We start from the raw sequence: 14,815 nt of genomic DNA, 5'->3' as shown, positions 1-14,815 counted from the left end.
ACATCTCCTCCGCAGATGCGTGGCTCACAGCTGCACAAGCACTTAGCAACAAACAAAGGATTATTTTTAACTTCCACGTCTTATATGGTCCTTTTGTCTCTCCCCTTCAGGTCCCACTTTTCTAGGTAGTGCTCCAATTCCGCCTTTTTACACAAACTAAATGTAAAACCCCCCCAAATGCCCCAAATCAAAAACCTAAAGACAACAAGACTCGGCATGACTTAAAACATTGCAGATGTGGTTTAGGCTCTGTTCCCTATCCTCCTCCTGCCGCAGGCCACCCTCTTCCCTTCTGGCCGGGGCTACGTTTGCTTAACACCCCCCCTGCCCTTGGCAGTGCCGCAGGCAGTGGGCACAGGCAAGGTCCCCTTCCTCCTCAAACCACGCTCAACCCATCACCTGCACCGCGGAAGTTAATAAGTCAAATACTACCCACTTGTTTCTTAACAGTAGCTTCTGGTAAAAGCTTAGACGCTAGGAATGAGGAGAATTAAGACAAGAAATATTTGTTAAACCTGGATCACCTTTCTTCTCACACCTGAGCCTTCAGCTACACACCAGCATCCTCCACCCAGGCACTACAACAGGGCAGGGGAAGAATAGCTACAAAAGTAAGTGTGGAAGAAGATTTATTTCCACAAGTTGTGTCCATGGGCACAGTGATCTGTATGGTAACAGACCCCACCAGAAACCCCGGGGCGGAGATACCAGCAGTGCCATCAAACCCAAGCGCTGCTCTCAAAGCCCAGGGCTCTATAGCACAAGCAGAAAATGCCCACTGGCACCCACCGGAGCCACGGTCCCACCAGACCTCCTGCAAAGGCTGTGATGTTAAACGCCCCTTATGGTGCTTGGGATGAGGAATGCCAAAAACAAATTGCAGCAACAGGAGTGAGATTTCTAATTTGGGGTTGCGTTAGAACAAAAAAGCCTTATCTCACCAGGCCTTAGTATGGGCTAAAACCTCATAGTGCTTCCCCATTTAATAAAACCAAGAAAGGGAAGCAGTCAGAAATAAGTACCAAGGACTTGTATGTCCTCAGCAGTTTTTGAAGTGGTTTCTGCAGGGCAGCTGGAGCTGCATCGCACAGCAGCCTGGCTATTCTCTGCAAAACAAGCCCCGGATTTTCAATGAGCTGTCACTTCCTAAATCCCACTTCAGAAGTGATTCTGGCACTTGCATGTATTTGCAAATTGACACCCGATACGCTGTTGCTGACCTGGGCTTTTTGTGTCACTGGAAGCCCTGCATCGGCAAGTGAAGCTGAACAGTTGCCGGCTCCTGTGCTCCGAGGCATTGCCATCTCGTGCTTAGCCAGTCACGATCTTTAGCCACCTTAACCAGTTAAGATGCTCTCAGCTGCTTAAGAGCTAGAGAGAAGTTGCAGGGCTTGATTTACAATTGCAAAGTATTTATAAATCTGATTTACTGTCTAATTAAAAAAAAAAAATGGAGAAGAGAAACCACAAAAGGCCTGATCTCACGAATCTGCACCAACATCAGCTGTCTGTGTGTTGCTGGGGCAGTATGGATTTTCGGGGTGAGATCCTTTGTGTTTTAGGGGGAGACATGGCTTGCAACATGGCGTGCTCTTTACTTACTCCTTGGTAATGATGTTCTTGTGCACAACCGCAGTCCTGGGCTGAAGAGTGCACAAATGACACCCACATGGGGAGCCGGGTAACGCCGGTGATGGTTAAGGGGAAATTCCTCTAGAGACACCAAAGTAAAAACTATGCCGTACTACTCTGCATCCCCCTCTCAAAAAAAAAAAAAAAAGCAGCAAGTCTGCAGCACTGAAACTAATGAAGCTTGGCCTCCTGCGAGCCAGACCCTCTTCATTAGAAGCAAATGTGTGACGCCCTCACCCGGGGCCTCTCCTCCCTCTTGCCACCTAGTTTTATGGGACCTTCAGGAATGCAATTAGCGCCGAGATGTTTCCTCCTTTGTCAAACTGCCTGGCAGGCAGCCAAGGGGTTCAAAAGCTGCTGGGCGGCACAGCCAAGCTGCCCCTTCCCCAGCCCGGCTGCAGGCAGGAGGGAGGGCAGGCTGCCGGAGGGCTCTCTTCCCCTCGCCCGCAGCCACCCACATGTCAAAGCCAAAGGTCTGAATGCAACAGGGCAACTTCTCCATCCAGAGAAAAACTGGGAGCAAAGCGTTTCAAGGCTTTGGGAGGCGACTGCCTGCTTTGCCGGAGCATGATGCCGTGGATAACCCGGTTCCATCTCTTTTGGAGAAACAGAGCGCTTCTGCAAGCCATCCCTATGGCCCTTCCAAAAGCTGGATTAATGGTTTGAAACAGCCACTGTGGACCTGTTAACCGGGCTTGGGGAGCAGCAGAACAAATGCCACTTACTAGTGACTAAGTGGCATTGACTAAGGGTTGGGTGCAACTTGAAGCAACATTTATGACATGTTATAAATGACTCCTTTTCCCGCCTGCCTCACAGATGCAGGAGGCACCTTAAACCTCCCACTAACAGCAATCAAATTCTTGCTTCTCCTTCAGATTGTCTCCCACCCAAAATCTGCTTCATGGGGGGCCACGAAAGGACAGGATCCATACAAGTACTGTTTGCGGTCATCTCTCCTCTCAAACCCTGACAAAATGAGGTGCCAGTATTTATAAAGGGACCCAGGAATGAAAACGCTTTTGCTGGCCAAAGGACCGAGTAGCGTGAAACAAGAAGTGCAAAGTTTATTTCAGAGTATTTCAAAGCTGCTGTGGCTTTTGCCGGCAATGTGGGTTGTCTGAGTGCAATCTGCTGCCCAGCTCTGCGTTGTGGTTGTGACTCAGCCAGGACACTGGATCGTAAAAGGATGAAATCCCCAGGCTGGCTGGTGACAGGCTCATGGTGCCTCTCAGCTGAGGCATGCAAAAAGCACAGCCACGTACATGCAAAGCAGATGGCATGTGTGGAGTTTTACCTCTCAGCTTGGAAAACCCTGCTTGCTCCCCCGGAGCTCAGGTTGGGTTGGACTGGCTGCTCTCCTGCCTGCTGTGGCCAGGATGGGCGCTCAGAGGTTCATGATCCCATCTTGTTCAAGACGTAAATGCATTTAACAGGGGACAGCACAGCGCATGTGCTAAAACTGAGGTTGGGTTCCTTTGGGGTGAAAATGCTGTTCAAAAAACAGTCATTGGAAATGCACTGAGAGGCTCTAAGTGCCTTCTACACTACCAGAAAATTCATACAGTATAAAAATAGCCCTTGACAACAGTGATGAATTCCCCTCACGGGTCCAAGCCAAGCAATTCCCAAGCAAGGAAGGACACAGCAATGATCTGCAGCAAAACAACAGCTCCCTGCACGCTGCTTTTTTGGCTTCTGCATTCATTAAAACTTGTTGGTCTCCCCTCACAATGGGATTCAGCCTGCAAGAGTGGCAGGCACCAGGGTGCCGGAGCCTTTCAGGGACAGACGGTGTGCCCAGGAGAAGACAGAGGGGGGGCAGGGTGTCATTTCTTCCTCTTGCAGAAACAAAAGCAGCAACTGGATGCAACCACCCCGGGCGACATCTTGCACCCAAGGCATGACCCAAATTACCATGTCTGCTAAGTCTACATGTGCTGGCGGACCAAGACATTCAGTGCCGAGCTAAACACAGTCTTTTGAAAGAAGGCCCTATTTGTAGGGAGGAGAGAGCACGTGTCTGCTGGAAGCCACCAGAGATGCTTGTGTGGCAGAGGGCTGTTTGTTAGGGGCAGTTTTGGGCACAGCCCTGCTGTGCAAGCTCAGACACTTTTGGTGGGCTGGAGAAGCCTCAAGCCTCTTGGGCTGACAAAAATCACCTCCAAAATGTTATGTCATTGGCATGGCGCTTGCTCAGATTTAGCATCCTAACTGCTGGAATTTAAAAAAAAAAAGAAAAAAAGTTGACAAACGAACAGCAATAGAAATTCCAGGAGGCATAGGAAGCACCACCCCACGCAGCCATGCCAGACTCCATCCCACCTCTGGAGCGAAGAGGCCACTTGGCCTCAGCCTACCCTTTGTTTTCTTTCACACCTATGAAAAGGACTTTTAAATGACTTTTCAAAACTCTGGCAAATCCCAAACCAGCTATACTGCTCTTCCCAGCACCAGAAGCCCTCCCCAGGGACAGAAGAAAGCAGATGCAACAGAAGACACACAGCTTGTTTGCCTGTGGAGCAACAGAACTCTGGCTCTCCTGATGAAATGGAAATCCCAGTAAAGGGATGTCCTCCTCTCGCAATACCAACCACTGCACCAGTAACTTCCAGCCTCTCTTTAGCATCACTGCCCTGCTTGCTATTAAATATACTCCTGGGAGGGAAGATGCTACCAAAGCCATATGGTCATATGGAGAACGCCCAGGCAGTGTTGCTCTCCATTATTTCACAGTTGAGTTTATTTCTTCCCCCATCTGCCTTCAAATACACCTTTTTTTCCTGCTTGCTCATCCCTCTTTCCACTCCTGCATCAGCAGGGAGAGCTCCAACCCCCCTGGCCCAGGAGAGGCGCTGTGGGAGGTGGCACCTGCCTTTCTCACTGCCCTGCAACAAGGAGCCCCAGGGCAATGCCAAAAACTGGGTTATCACCTGCCCCACCTCCAGCAGCGCCAAAGCATCACTAGCCAGGCTATGGGAAAATGAGCACGAACATCCTCAGCCTGCCTAACAACATGATCATCTCACACAGCCAGAAACTTGCAAACGAAAGGTGTCCCATCACTCACTGCCCAGCTCAAAAACCTGCAGGGCAAGATAAACAGCAGGGAAAAAACTCACCGCTTCCCCGGAGAAAATGTGAAAAATAGCTGTTTTTCCAAGCTTACACTCGTTTTGGAAATTTCGTCCAAGATTTTCAGTTAAGGAAATATTTTACTTGCTTGAAAGCAGGCAGGTTTTAAAAAATAACCTTTTGCCAAGCTCCAACTGAGGGAATTATGTCCGAGGGCTAATCCAGGCAATTACATGCAAGGTAAATTATGTGACCTCAGACTGACAAAGAATTAAAGCCATTTTAGCAAACACAGCTAAATAACTCCTCTGCCTTTGCTAAGCAGAGCTGACTGGCTACATCATTCCCAGTGAATTATTTGTTTTCTCAGTGGGCAGAAAAATCTATACGTAAAATACCTTTAGGAATCTTCAACGCAGATTTTCTCTAATAAGCAACAAACCGAAACACAACCTTTCCTTTCACCTGCACTGCACCAGGGGATTACTTCAAATGCTTCATCTTTAAAAAAAAGGTTGTTTCTACCTACGCAAGGAAGGATGGCACGCGTAGAAGAAATCCAACCTTAAGAAGACACCAAAAAGCTTCAGCAGATTCAAGCCTGTGCTCTTTCCTAGAGATATACTCCAGTGTGCAAGAGATGTGCATGGTTACTTCAAAATAACAACACCAAAGCCAACTCTGCTCATCTCCGCGGGACTTGGGCAGAGGAGAAGCCTGCCAGGAAAGAGCCTTTCACTCGAATGCTGGAAACTCAGTTCTGGTGGGGTTAACGCCCTTTTTGCTCGTTAGTGTGGATGCACTTAAACCTCTGCCTCCTCGTTTCATAAGGAAAAGAAAGGGAGCGCAGATCCCTCTGGAAACAGGGCAGATTTCGGTGGGTGGGGCAGGCGCAGCCCCTCGCACACCCTGTACACACCAGCCCAGCTGCCTTCCCCGTTTTGGGGCAGTTTCCCCATCCCCGCGAAGCAGAGGGTGCAAGGGAGGAAAGGCTCGTACCTGAACAGAGGACTCCCTTGTACCTGGCGCAGGAGAAGTCGTCGCACTCGCAGAAGGGCCCGTAGATGTTTCCGAACTCGCTCTCGTAGCAGAGGCACTGGTTGCAGCTGCACTCCCCTCTCCCGCTGCAGAGGGGTTTGCCCTCCGCCTCCCGGCACATGGCGTGGTGCATGTCCCCGCTGGCACCCTCCTCGCACTCGCACCGGGCCCCCAGGTAGCCAGCGTCGCACTCGCACAGCCCGCAGGCATAGGTCCCGTTGCCGCTGCACTTGCCGCTGGCCGGCGCGGCAGGGCCGGTGCACCCGCAGAGGCAGTTGTAGGTCACTGCCACCTCCAGCGTGTCCCGAAAACCAGCGGGCTTGATGGTGAAGGCATGGGAGGTGTCCTCAGTGGGGCAGCTCCGCGCCTCCACGGCCACCTCGAAGGAAACCTGGGCGGGGGGTAGGTTGAGATGTAAGTTAACACACACGGCCTCAAAACAGCTGTCAAGGGTGTCCCGGGAAGGGAAGCAGGAGGGAAGGGCAAATGTCACAAAGAAAAGCCATGGAGCAACTCCTCAGAGTAGGACCATGCTCAGCACGTCAAGCTTCGCTCCCAAAAAACCCCCAAAGCAATTGCATGTCTAGTGAGGGCACCCGCAGCTCAATGCACCAGCATCTGCCAGTCCCACGAGGCGTTTGGCATCCTTAACGTTTTAAAACTCTTTACTGTCAGCCATCAGCAGTAGTGTTCCACATCAGGGTCCACTGGTTTCTGTGAAGCAGGAAGGAGCCCGCCTATTCCCATGAAATAACCAGGCAAAAATCAGGCAAATAGCCCGGTTCTCATGCTATTAAAAATAATAAACTCTGTTGAAACCAAGCACTAGCAAGGCCCTAACCAACACAGCACAAGGGCCCGAGGTGCCTACAGGATCATGGATTTAGAAGGTTTTATGGGAATCCTGATCTGCACACAGAGATATGCACCAGTCGCACAGCCAGCCCCAAGCTTTCGGCATGCTGCTAATGGCCCATTTCTGGTCAATGCTTCTGTTAAGACTGGCTTCAGAAGGGTTATGCATCATTACATGGTTATATATGACCCCCCTACTCATTTTCTGTTGCTACAATCCAGTGTCAGGGATTTTCTCCTTGGGAAAACCAAGACCATCCTACGGCCGCTTGCTTGACCCCTGATTTAATCCTGCTGTTTGGTGGGCGTCTCGGGCCAGCCAGCGCTGCCTGGAGCTGCTGGTTAGCAAAAAGGATTAACCTCATTCCAAGGAAATGAGCCCTTTTCCTAGGCATCAGGAGGGAATGATTTTTCTCTGGAGGCATTTGGGGTCACCTCAAGCTCTCACTGCCTGTGCAATCCCACTTGCCAGTGGGTGACATGTGGATGGATGGTGGCGCAGAGCCACCTCCAGCTGGGAGAGCTGCACCCCATGAAGCCTCCCTTGACCTCCTCCCATTCCCAAGGCCTGAAGCAATTAGGCAACGAGCTCAAATTACAGAGGAGAAGGAGATCAGAAAGCAAGCTAAGGGGATCAGGGTAATCCTGCTCCCTTTCACCCGCTGACACCCATGCCCCCAGGACTAAACCCCAGCAGATTAGGATCCAGTGCCAGTGTTATCCTCCTGGGGGAAACTTTCTTAGCAGGAGTCAAATCTTGATCCACATGGAAGTAATGGGGCTGAGAGCAGCTGACCAGGAGGGGAAGGAGGAATGGGACCCCTGGGATCCTGTGGCATGCCTGCCTGTACAGGCACCCCAACGCTCTGGTGCACCAAAAATGGGAGAGGTACCAGTGCTGGCTCTCTCCTGCACCCCAAATCTGCTGCTACCTGCGCAGATGTGCCCCAAATTCATCCAGATCGGGAGAGCCACTTGTTCCCGCTCACACCATCAGCCTCTGTGGGTACAGGCACATACGCACCCGCTGTCAAACCCTGTTATGGCAGGAGCCGCAGTGGCTGGAGTGATCCCCCTGCTCGTGCCAAAGCCAGGGGCCCAGATCAACCACCAGATTAACCCTGCTACCTCGGGGGCTCAGGACTTGCTGTGGGAACACGGAGGGCAGGTGCCTCACATGGCAATGCTCCGGGAATTGATTTTACCCACTGATGGGAGATCCACTAAACTCAGCTAAAAAAGCTGAGGCCACCTCCCTTTTTAACACTTTGCATGATCCTTACTTGGCAGGGTAAAAATCCAGCTACTGTTGACTCTTTCAAACTATTTTTATATGCCTCAGTGCTTAGAGCTCTGGTATGTTTGCAGAGCCATTCTTCTCAAATAAGGCAATCAGGCTGCTAACGAACACACGGCCACGTCCTCGCGGACAGCAAAAGCCCAGAGAAGGGAAGGGGGTTCCTCGCTGGTCTGAGCCCTCCTGCCCCAGCCCTGCAGCCCAGCAACTCATTTATCTATATGAATATTAAATTTTAATAAGCAAAGCTTAACTTCTCTGGTTTTGTATAAAAAAGCACAGGATGGATTATGCCGTGTATACTGTTAACGTCAAGGGGCAAACTGTATTTTTAGTCTGTTCTGCCATCCAATAACCCTAGGAACTGAACACAGGAGAGGAGGGTTGCTGCCTTTCTGAGCACCCTGCCTTTTTTTGCAATACCTCTGAAGTTAACCATGACCTCGTCACTCTGGGAAAGACAGGTTTGGATGGGGACTCAACCACTTCCCTGGGCAGCCCGTTCCAATGCTTGACAATCCCTTCAGTGAAGAAACTTTTCTTAATATCTGATCTAAACCTTCCCTGAGCCAACTTGAGGCCATTTCCTCTCATCCCATTGCTTGTTACTTGGCAGAAGAGACTGACCCCCACCTCACTACAGCCTCCTGTCAGGCAGTTGTAGAGGGCAATAAGGTCTCCCCTCAGCCTCCTCTTCTCCAGGCTAAACAACCCCATTTCCCTCAGCTCTCCCTGTCAGCTTTGTGCTCCAGACCCCTCACCAGCTTCATTGCCCTCCTCTGGACACACTCCAGCCCCTCTATGCCCTTCTTGGAGTGAGGGGCCCAAAACTGAACCCAGTATTTGAGGTGCAGCCTCACCAGTGCTGAGTACAGGGGCACGGTCACTGCCCTGCTCCTGCTGGCTGTGCTATTCTTGATACAAGCCAGGATGTTAATACAAGCCAGGATTCTCAAGCTTGAGTGATCCCCCTGCTCGTGCCAAAGCCAGGGGCCCAGATCAACCACCAGATTAACCCTGCTACCTCGGGGGCTCAGGACTTGCTGTGGGAACACGGAGGGCAGGTGCCTCACATGGCAATGCTCCGGGAATTGATTTTACCCACTGATGGGAGATCCACTAAACTCAGCTAAAAAAGCTGAGGCCACCTCCCTTTTTAACACTTTGCATGATCCTTACTTGGCAGGGTAAAAATCCAGCTACTGTTGACTCTTTCAAACTATTTTTATATGCCTCAGTGCTTAGAGCTCTGGTATGTTTGCAGAGCCATTCTTCTCAAATAAGGCAATCAGGCTGCTAACGAACACACGGCCACGTCCTCGCAGACAGCAAAAGCCCAGAGAAGGGAAGGGGGTTCCTCGCTGGTCTGAGCCCTCCTGCCCCAGCCCTGCAGCCCAGCAACTCATTTATCTATATGAATATTAAATTTTAATAAGCAAAGCTTAACTTCTCTGGTTTTGTATAAAAAAGCACAGGATGGATTATGCCGTGTATACTGTTAACGTCAAGGGGCAAACTGTATTTTTAGTCTGTTCTGCCATCCAATAACCCTAGGAACTGAACACAGGAGAGGAGGGTTGCTGCCTTTCTGAGCACCCTGCCTTTTTTTGCAATACCTCTGAAGTTAACCATGACCTCGTCACTCTGGGAAAGACAGGTTTAGATTAGAATCATAGAATTGTTTAGGTTGGAAAAGACCTTTAAGATCATCAAGTCCAACTGTTAACCTAACACTGCCATCCCACCACTAAACCATGTCCATAAGCGCCAGGGATGGGGACTCACCCACTTCCCTGGGCAGCCCGTTCCAATGCTTGACAATCCCTTCAGTGAAGAAACTTTTCTTAATATCTGATCTAAACCTTCCCTGAGCCAACTTGAGGCCATTTCCTCTCATCCCATTGCTTGTTACTTGGCAGAAGAGACTGACCCCCACCTCACTACAGCCTCCTGTCAGGCAGTTGTAGAGGGCAATAAGGTCTCCCCTCAGCCTCCTCTTCTCCAGGCTAAACAACCCCATTTCCCTCAGCTCTCCCTGTCAGCTTTGTGCTCCAGACCCCTCACCAGCTTCATTGCCCTCCTCTGGACACACTCCAGCCCCTCTATGCCCTTCTTGGAGTGAGGGGCCCAAAACTGAACCCAGTATTTGAGGTGCAGCCTCACCAGTGCTGAGTACAGGGGCACGGTCACTGCCCTGCTCCTGCTGGCTGTGCTATTCTTGATACAAGCCAGGATGTTAATACAAGCCAGGATTCTCAAAACAGTAACAAGAAAACCTTGAATATTTAACGGACCAGGAAAAGACCAGCAGATTGTGGCAATAAAAATTTCACTGGTGAGAGCGTGACGTGAACATCTGGGATTACAGGAAAAAAAAAGCCCATTCTTGACTATTGCATCCTGCTGCCTGATCAAGACCTTTTGGCTCAAGGTGCTGTAGGCAAGACGTCTGTATCCTGTCTTTCCTCATAGCTGACCTTGGGCTGTTTCTATATTAACGTGGCACAGCAAGAGGAGAGCAGAGGAAGATAAGCAAAGCCATATTTTATTGCCCAGGACCAGAGAGGTAAGCAGCTGCATGGGGCATGAAACAGCCTTTCGAGGGGACGGACAGCATGGCAGACTCACCGTATCTCCTATTTTGAGATCCCCACACTTCCTGAGCCCAGGATAGGACAATCCATCCTGGCAGGTGGCAGTGAAGGTCAAGCCAATGTCCTCAGGGCTGTCCCAGACCGTGAGCTCCACCTTGGACCGAATACTCTAGAAACACAAAAGGAAAGCAAACCATCAGGTTCCCAAAGAAGAAACCCACCCACCTCCTGATGTTTCCAGAGGGCAGCTAGGACATCACTGCAACTGCATGAAAAAAAAATACCCATGCACACACATTGACATTTGGGTTTGATTTAACCAGCTCAGGAGACTTCTGATGAGCCTAACTAGAGTCACAGGGAGCTGCCTACAGCCCCTGCATTATGCCCTCTAGGACAGATGTGATGACCACGGTAGCCAGCACTGAAAAGATATGGATGCACAAGAAAACATTCTTGACTGCAAATCGAGCATCTCTGAGCTGAAGGTCAGAGCCCCGTGCGCACATCTGCACCTCCTCCTCCCCCAAACCAGCCCCTTAGCGAAGTGCAAAGCCTGATTCTCCACTGGCAGTTGTCCTGTGACACCCATCATCCTGCACAGGGAAGGTGTGAAACTGCACTAACTCTGTCCTGCTTTCTTGATTTCACCCAACTGGTCAGAAAAATGTATTTTCCCTCTTTGGAGAAAATGCCAAACAACAAGTACCCTTTCGGACGCATCAGCTGGAAACACCACCATGGGAAAAAAATAAATGAAAAAATCTCCTTGAGAAACTTTTCAAAGTGAAAAACATTTTCCATCAGTGAGGTTTTGGTATGCTCCTACCCCCTTTCTTCTGCTTCTCATCTCTCTGCCCTGCTGCATACACAGACTTTTTAAGTCAAAACAAAATGAAGTTCATAAGAATTAATTTGGAATGAGGTTGTTTTGTTTCATTCTTCCAATGGCTGGAACTGATTTTTTTAGGAGTGGTATCCAAAAAAGACAAAGGTTTTCAAAATGGAGCTTTTTGTACAAATGAATTTATTTTCCAAAGCCAGCTTGAAGCTCCATCCCTCTTCCCCTTGCCCCCAACCCTCACCAAAGTGGCCAGATTAAGGAAGAGTGCTAATTCAGACCTTCTGCAAGTCCATATGATAACAAAACCAGGGTTCACACACCAGCAAAGAGCTAATGCTTTTGAAGATGGGCAGGAAATAAACGAGTTTTGGCCAGGTCAATCTAAACAGCTGTTGAGGAAAAAAAAAGGAATAATTTCCCATCTCTCTGCTGTAATGGAGGAGCCATTCATGCGGTGGCAATTTGGACCATACAAAGCATCCATTGCCTGCAGGATGAACACCACACATGCCGGTAAAGCTGAACATGCTGCTCTGCCCAGAATTATCCCACAGAAATTAGTTGTCACGCTGATACGCTCTCCCACCTTCCTGCCCAGAACATCTCACCTGGGGCACAGTGGAAGACAGGACACCAGGCCAGACCTTGCTATGACCTTGCAAGGGCTCTCCCTATGTTATTATACAGATGCCAAGGTTTCTTGTTAGCCCTATATAGTAATGCTATTAGCTTAACTGTAATGCTATTATTGTTAGCCACCTTGCACCGTTACACAGCAATACCTTCTCGCAGCACCGCAGCCACCGCTAAGGGTGACTGCGGGATTTTGCTGCTGTGCTCTTGGTGGCCCCCAGGCCTTCTGAACCTTCAGGGGTGAAGAGAGGATGCTGGAGAGACCTAGAAGAAGGACCTGTTCCTGAGATGTAACTATATGTCTGCTTAAAATAAAGCTGTCTGCTATAGCCCAGGGGAAATTCAAAAGTTTCAGTGCAAAAACAAGGAAATCCTGAACAGGCAGGGATGACTGATGTGAAGGCCACCTGCCGCCTGCCATGGGAAACCCATCGGTGGTGTAATGAGAAACACATCCGAGACCTGCTTTCCTAAACCCTGGACTGGGTTTAGGAAAGCAGTTTTAAGCCAGCATCCCGCTTGCTCCCTTTGGTCCAAACCCAGCCTGTGTGCCCAGGCTGAGATGCCCCCTCACCACACCAGCCCGGGGACACCCCCCAGGAGCCTCTCCAGCTCCATCTTCCAGGCGTGGTGAGTTCTGGGGGAAAAGGGTTTTTTTCTTAGTGAGGACAGAGGAAAAAAGCTGTTCCTGTTCTCTTTTGTTTCACGCCCTTGTGGCTGAGGGAGGGGTGACAGCACATTGGGGCAGAGGAAAAAGGGAGACAGAAGATGATGAGATGGGGGAAAGGGATATCAGGGGTAACACAAACCCTGAGCAAGTCTGATGTTTGGATCGGGGGAGGGAAGCAGATGAGAGGGGACCAGAGATGGCCAAAGCACTGAGGGGGGAGAGTTTGAGCCTGGGCCCAGGGCACCAGCCACTGCCACCTCGCAGGAGAAGATGGTCCCTGGTGCAGATGAAGGCTTTCTCCAGGCTCAGAGTTTCCTTTCTGTGAGGAATAAAAAAAGGGTCATTCCCGCTTGGGAAAGAGAAATTTTAGCCTTCTCCCTCATTGGGAATTTCCTCCTTCATTTCAGGAAAAAACAAAGCTACTGAGAGGAGACGTGCTGGGCGGGCACCAGGCTTCCCGTGGCCCCAGGCTGCCCACAGCACAGGCAGCAGCCGCCACCTCCTGGCAGCATGCCCAGGGGTCCCAGCCTGCACCCACCACCCAGCTGAATGGGCAAGAAACCAGCCCCGGTCTCAGCAACAGTTCATCCCGCGCTGCTCCTTCTGTGGGGCACCTTGGTCTCAGTATCCTGGTGGTTTCGAGACGGAGGGAGCAGGGGTGGGGGCATCAGACCCCTGGCAGCTTTCATCAGCTTATATCTATCAGCAAAGGCTTGGGGGGTGGTGAAACGGAGGCATGGATGCATGTTACAGCTGGGAAACTGAGGCAAAGAGAAGTTTTCATGCTGCAATGCTGAGACCACATGCAAAGCCAACGTGGAGTAAATGTTCATTTCCTTCTCCCCAGCCAAGCTTCTTAGCCACAAGACCCTCCTTCCTCAAGAGGACAAACTGGGACAACTGGGCTTTTGTTTTGCAGTATCTCCAGGGCCTCATTAGCAGCATTAGCTGCTCATTGCCTTTCCTCAGAGGCTGAAGTTTTGGGAAGCCCTCTTCCCAAGGGCATAACCAAATGCTGCTTTAACTGCAGAGAGCTGTGGGGGAAGGAAAGATGAACGTTACAGGTCAATGAACGTCACAGCACAATCCTGCATGACCTCTGGATGTGTAAACTCCTCCAAAAAAGTCCTTCCTCACTCCCTTGCCCTAATGAGCATAGTACCAAGAAGAAGGGTTGGCGGCCGTCGAAAGCTGTGTTCACAAGTCCCATGCATGAGGAACCCTACCTGAAGGCTGACCCATTACAGGGTCAGACCTCCATGCCCAGAACCTGAACAGCAATATCCTTCCAGGAGTATGAAGAGCCGACCCATAACAATTCAGGGAGAAGTCAAGAGCAATGTTGACAGCTAATTGCCCAACGAATGTGCAATTTAGCTGCTTCTAATTGATCTGCTCCCCTGATCTCCATGGAGATGGACAACATCAGGTCAGCAGTAAAACTGCAGGTCCCTTGCTGTTCTCTATGGGCCCTGGCACGGCAGGGCAGGCTGCACTGGCCATGCCACGTAGGCAGGGCTCCTTTGCAACCCAAGAGGCACGGGTTGCTGAGGACCAACTTGGGCTGCATGGAGACCAACACAAGGATGCAACCTTAGCCAGAGGTCAGCCACATCCTTGGGAGGCCTCTTAATATCAGACAGCAAAGAAATAATTTATTTTACCCACTGGTAGGGTGCTCTGAGAGAGAACTGTTTGAGATTGGGGCTGTATTTTGAGGGTAATTCTGCACATGTGGGATAACATCTCTGCTGTGCCACAGGCTCCCTTGGGCATCCCTGTGCTCCTTCTCCACCTCACACCTCTCGTTTCCCTCCCCAGGGCGGGCGCCCCAGCTCCGAATATTCTTGGAGTCTTTGTGCAAAATCTCCACTGTTGTCCCAGGAATCAAGGCAGTAAAGTTCTTAAACAAAACAAAAAATGAAAGAGAATGCTGAGACGCAGAGGGGAAAGCAGAGGGTGAGGAGGGACCGACTCCATGCCAGGCACACTGGCCACGCACCCTGCCCCATCGCCTGGTGGTGTATGTGGTATGGCTTGGCTCCCATTAACGTTGAGTCTTTGAAAGCAAAGCATTGCTAACGCGGCACGCCAAACGCTAAACAAAGCTCGTGGCCGTGGGACAGGCACTAACGGACCTGGGTCTGCTGCCGGAGGGGGCGAGACCCAGCCACCGT

At 50.5% G+C, this 14,815-nt stretch overlaps 1 protein-coding gene across 1 annotated transcript in view; it reads right to left on the bottom strand.

The window, feature by feature from the left end:
* Positions 1–14,815, bottom strand: part of ITGB5 (integrin subunit beta 5) — a 51,661-nt gene that overhangs the window by 19,321 nt on the left and 17,525 nt on the right. Inside the window, exons 6-8 of the mRNA XM_035896310.1 lie at positions 14,467–14,541; positions 10,526–10,660; positions 5,707–6,136 (exon numbers count right to left, since the gene is read on the bottom strand). Of these exons, the coding sequence (XP_035752203.1) occupies positions 5,707–6,136; positions 10,526–10,660; positions 14,467–14,541 (640 nt within the window). The remainder of the gene's footprint in view (positions 1–5,706; positions 6,137–10,525; positions 10,661–14,466; positions 14,542–14,815) is intronic.

This window comes from Egretta garzetta, unplaced genomic scaffold (assembly GCF_000687185.1).
Source record: "Egretta garzetta isolate BGI_Z169 unplaced genomic scaffold, ASM68718v1 scaffold326, whole genome shotgun sequence".
NCBI classification, from domain to species: domain Eukaryota; kingdom Metazoa; phylum Chordata; class Aves; order Pelecaniformes; family Ardeidae; genus Egretta; species Egretta garzetta.
This window is presented reverse-complemented; position numbering and strand designations above follow the sequence as displayed.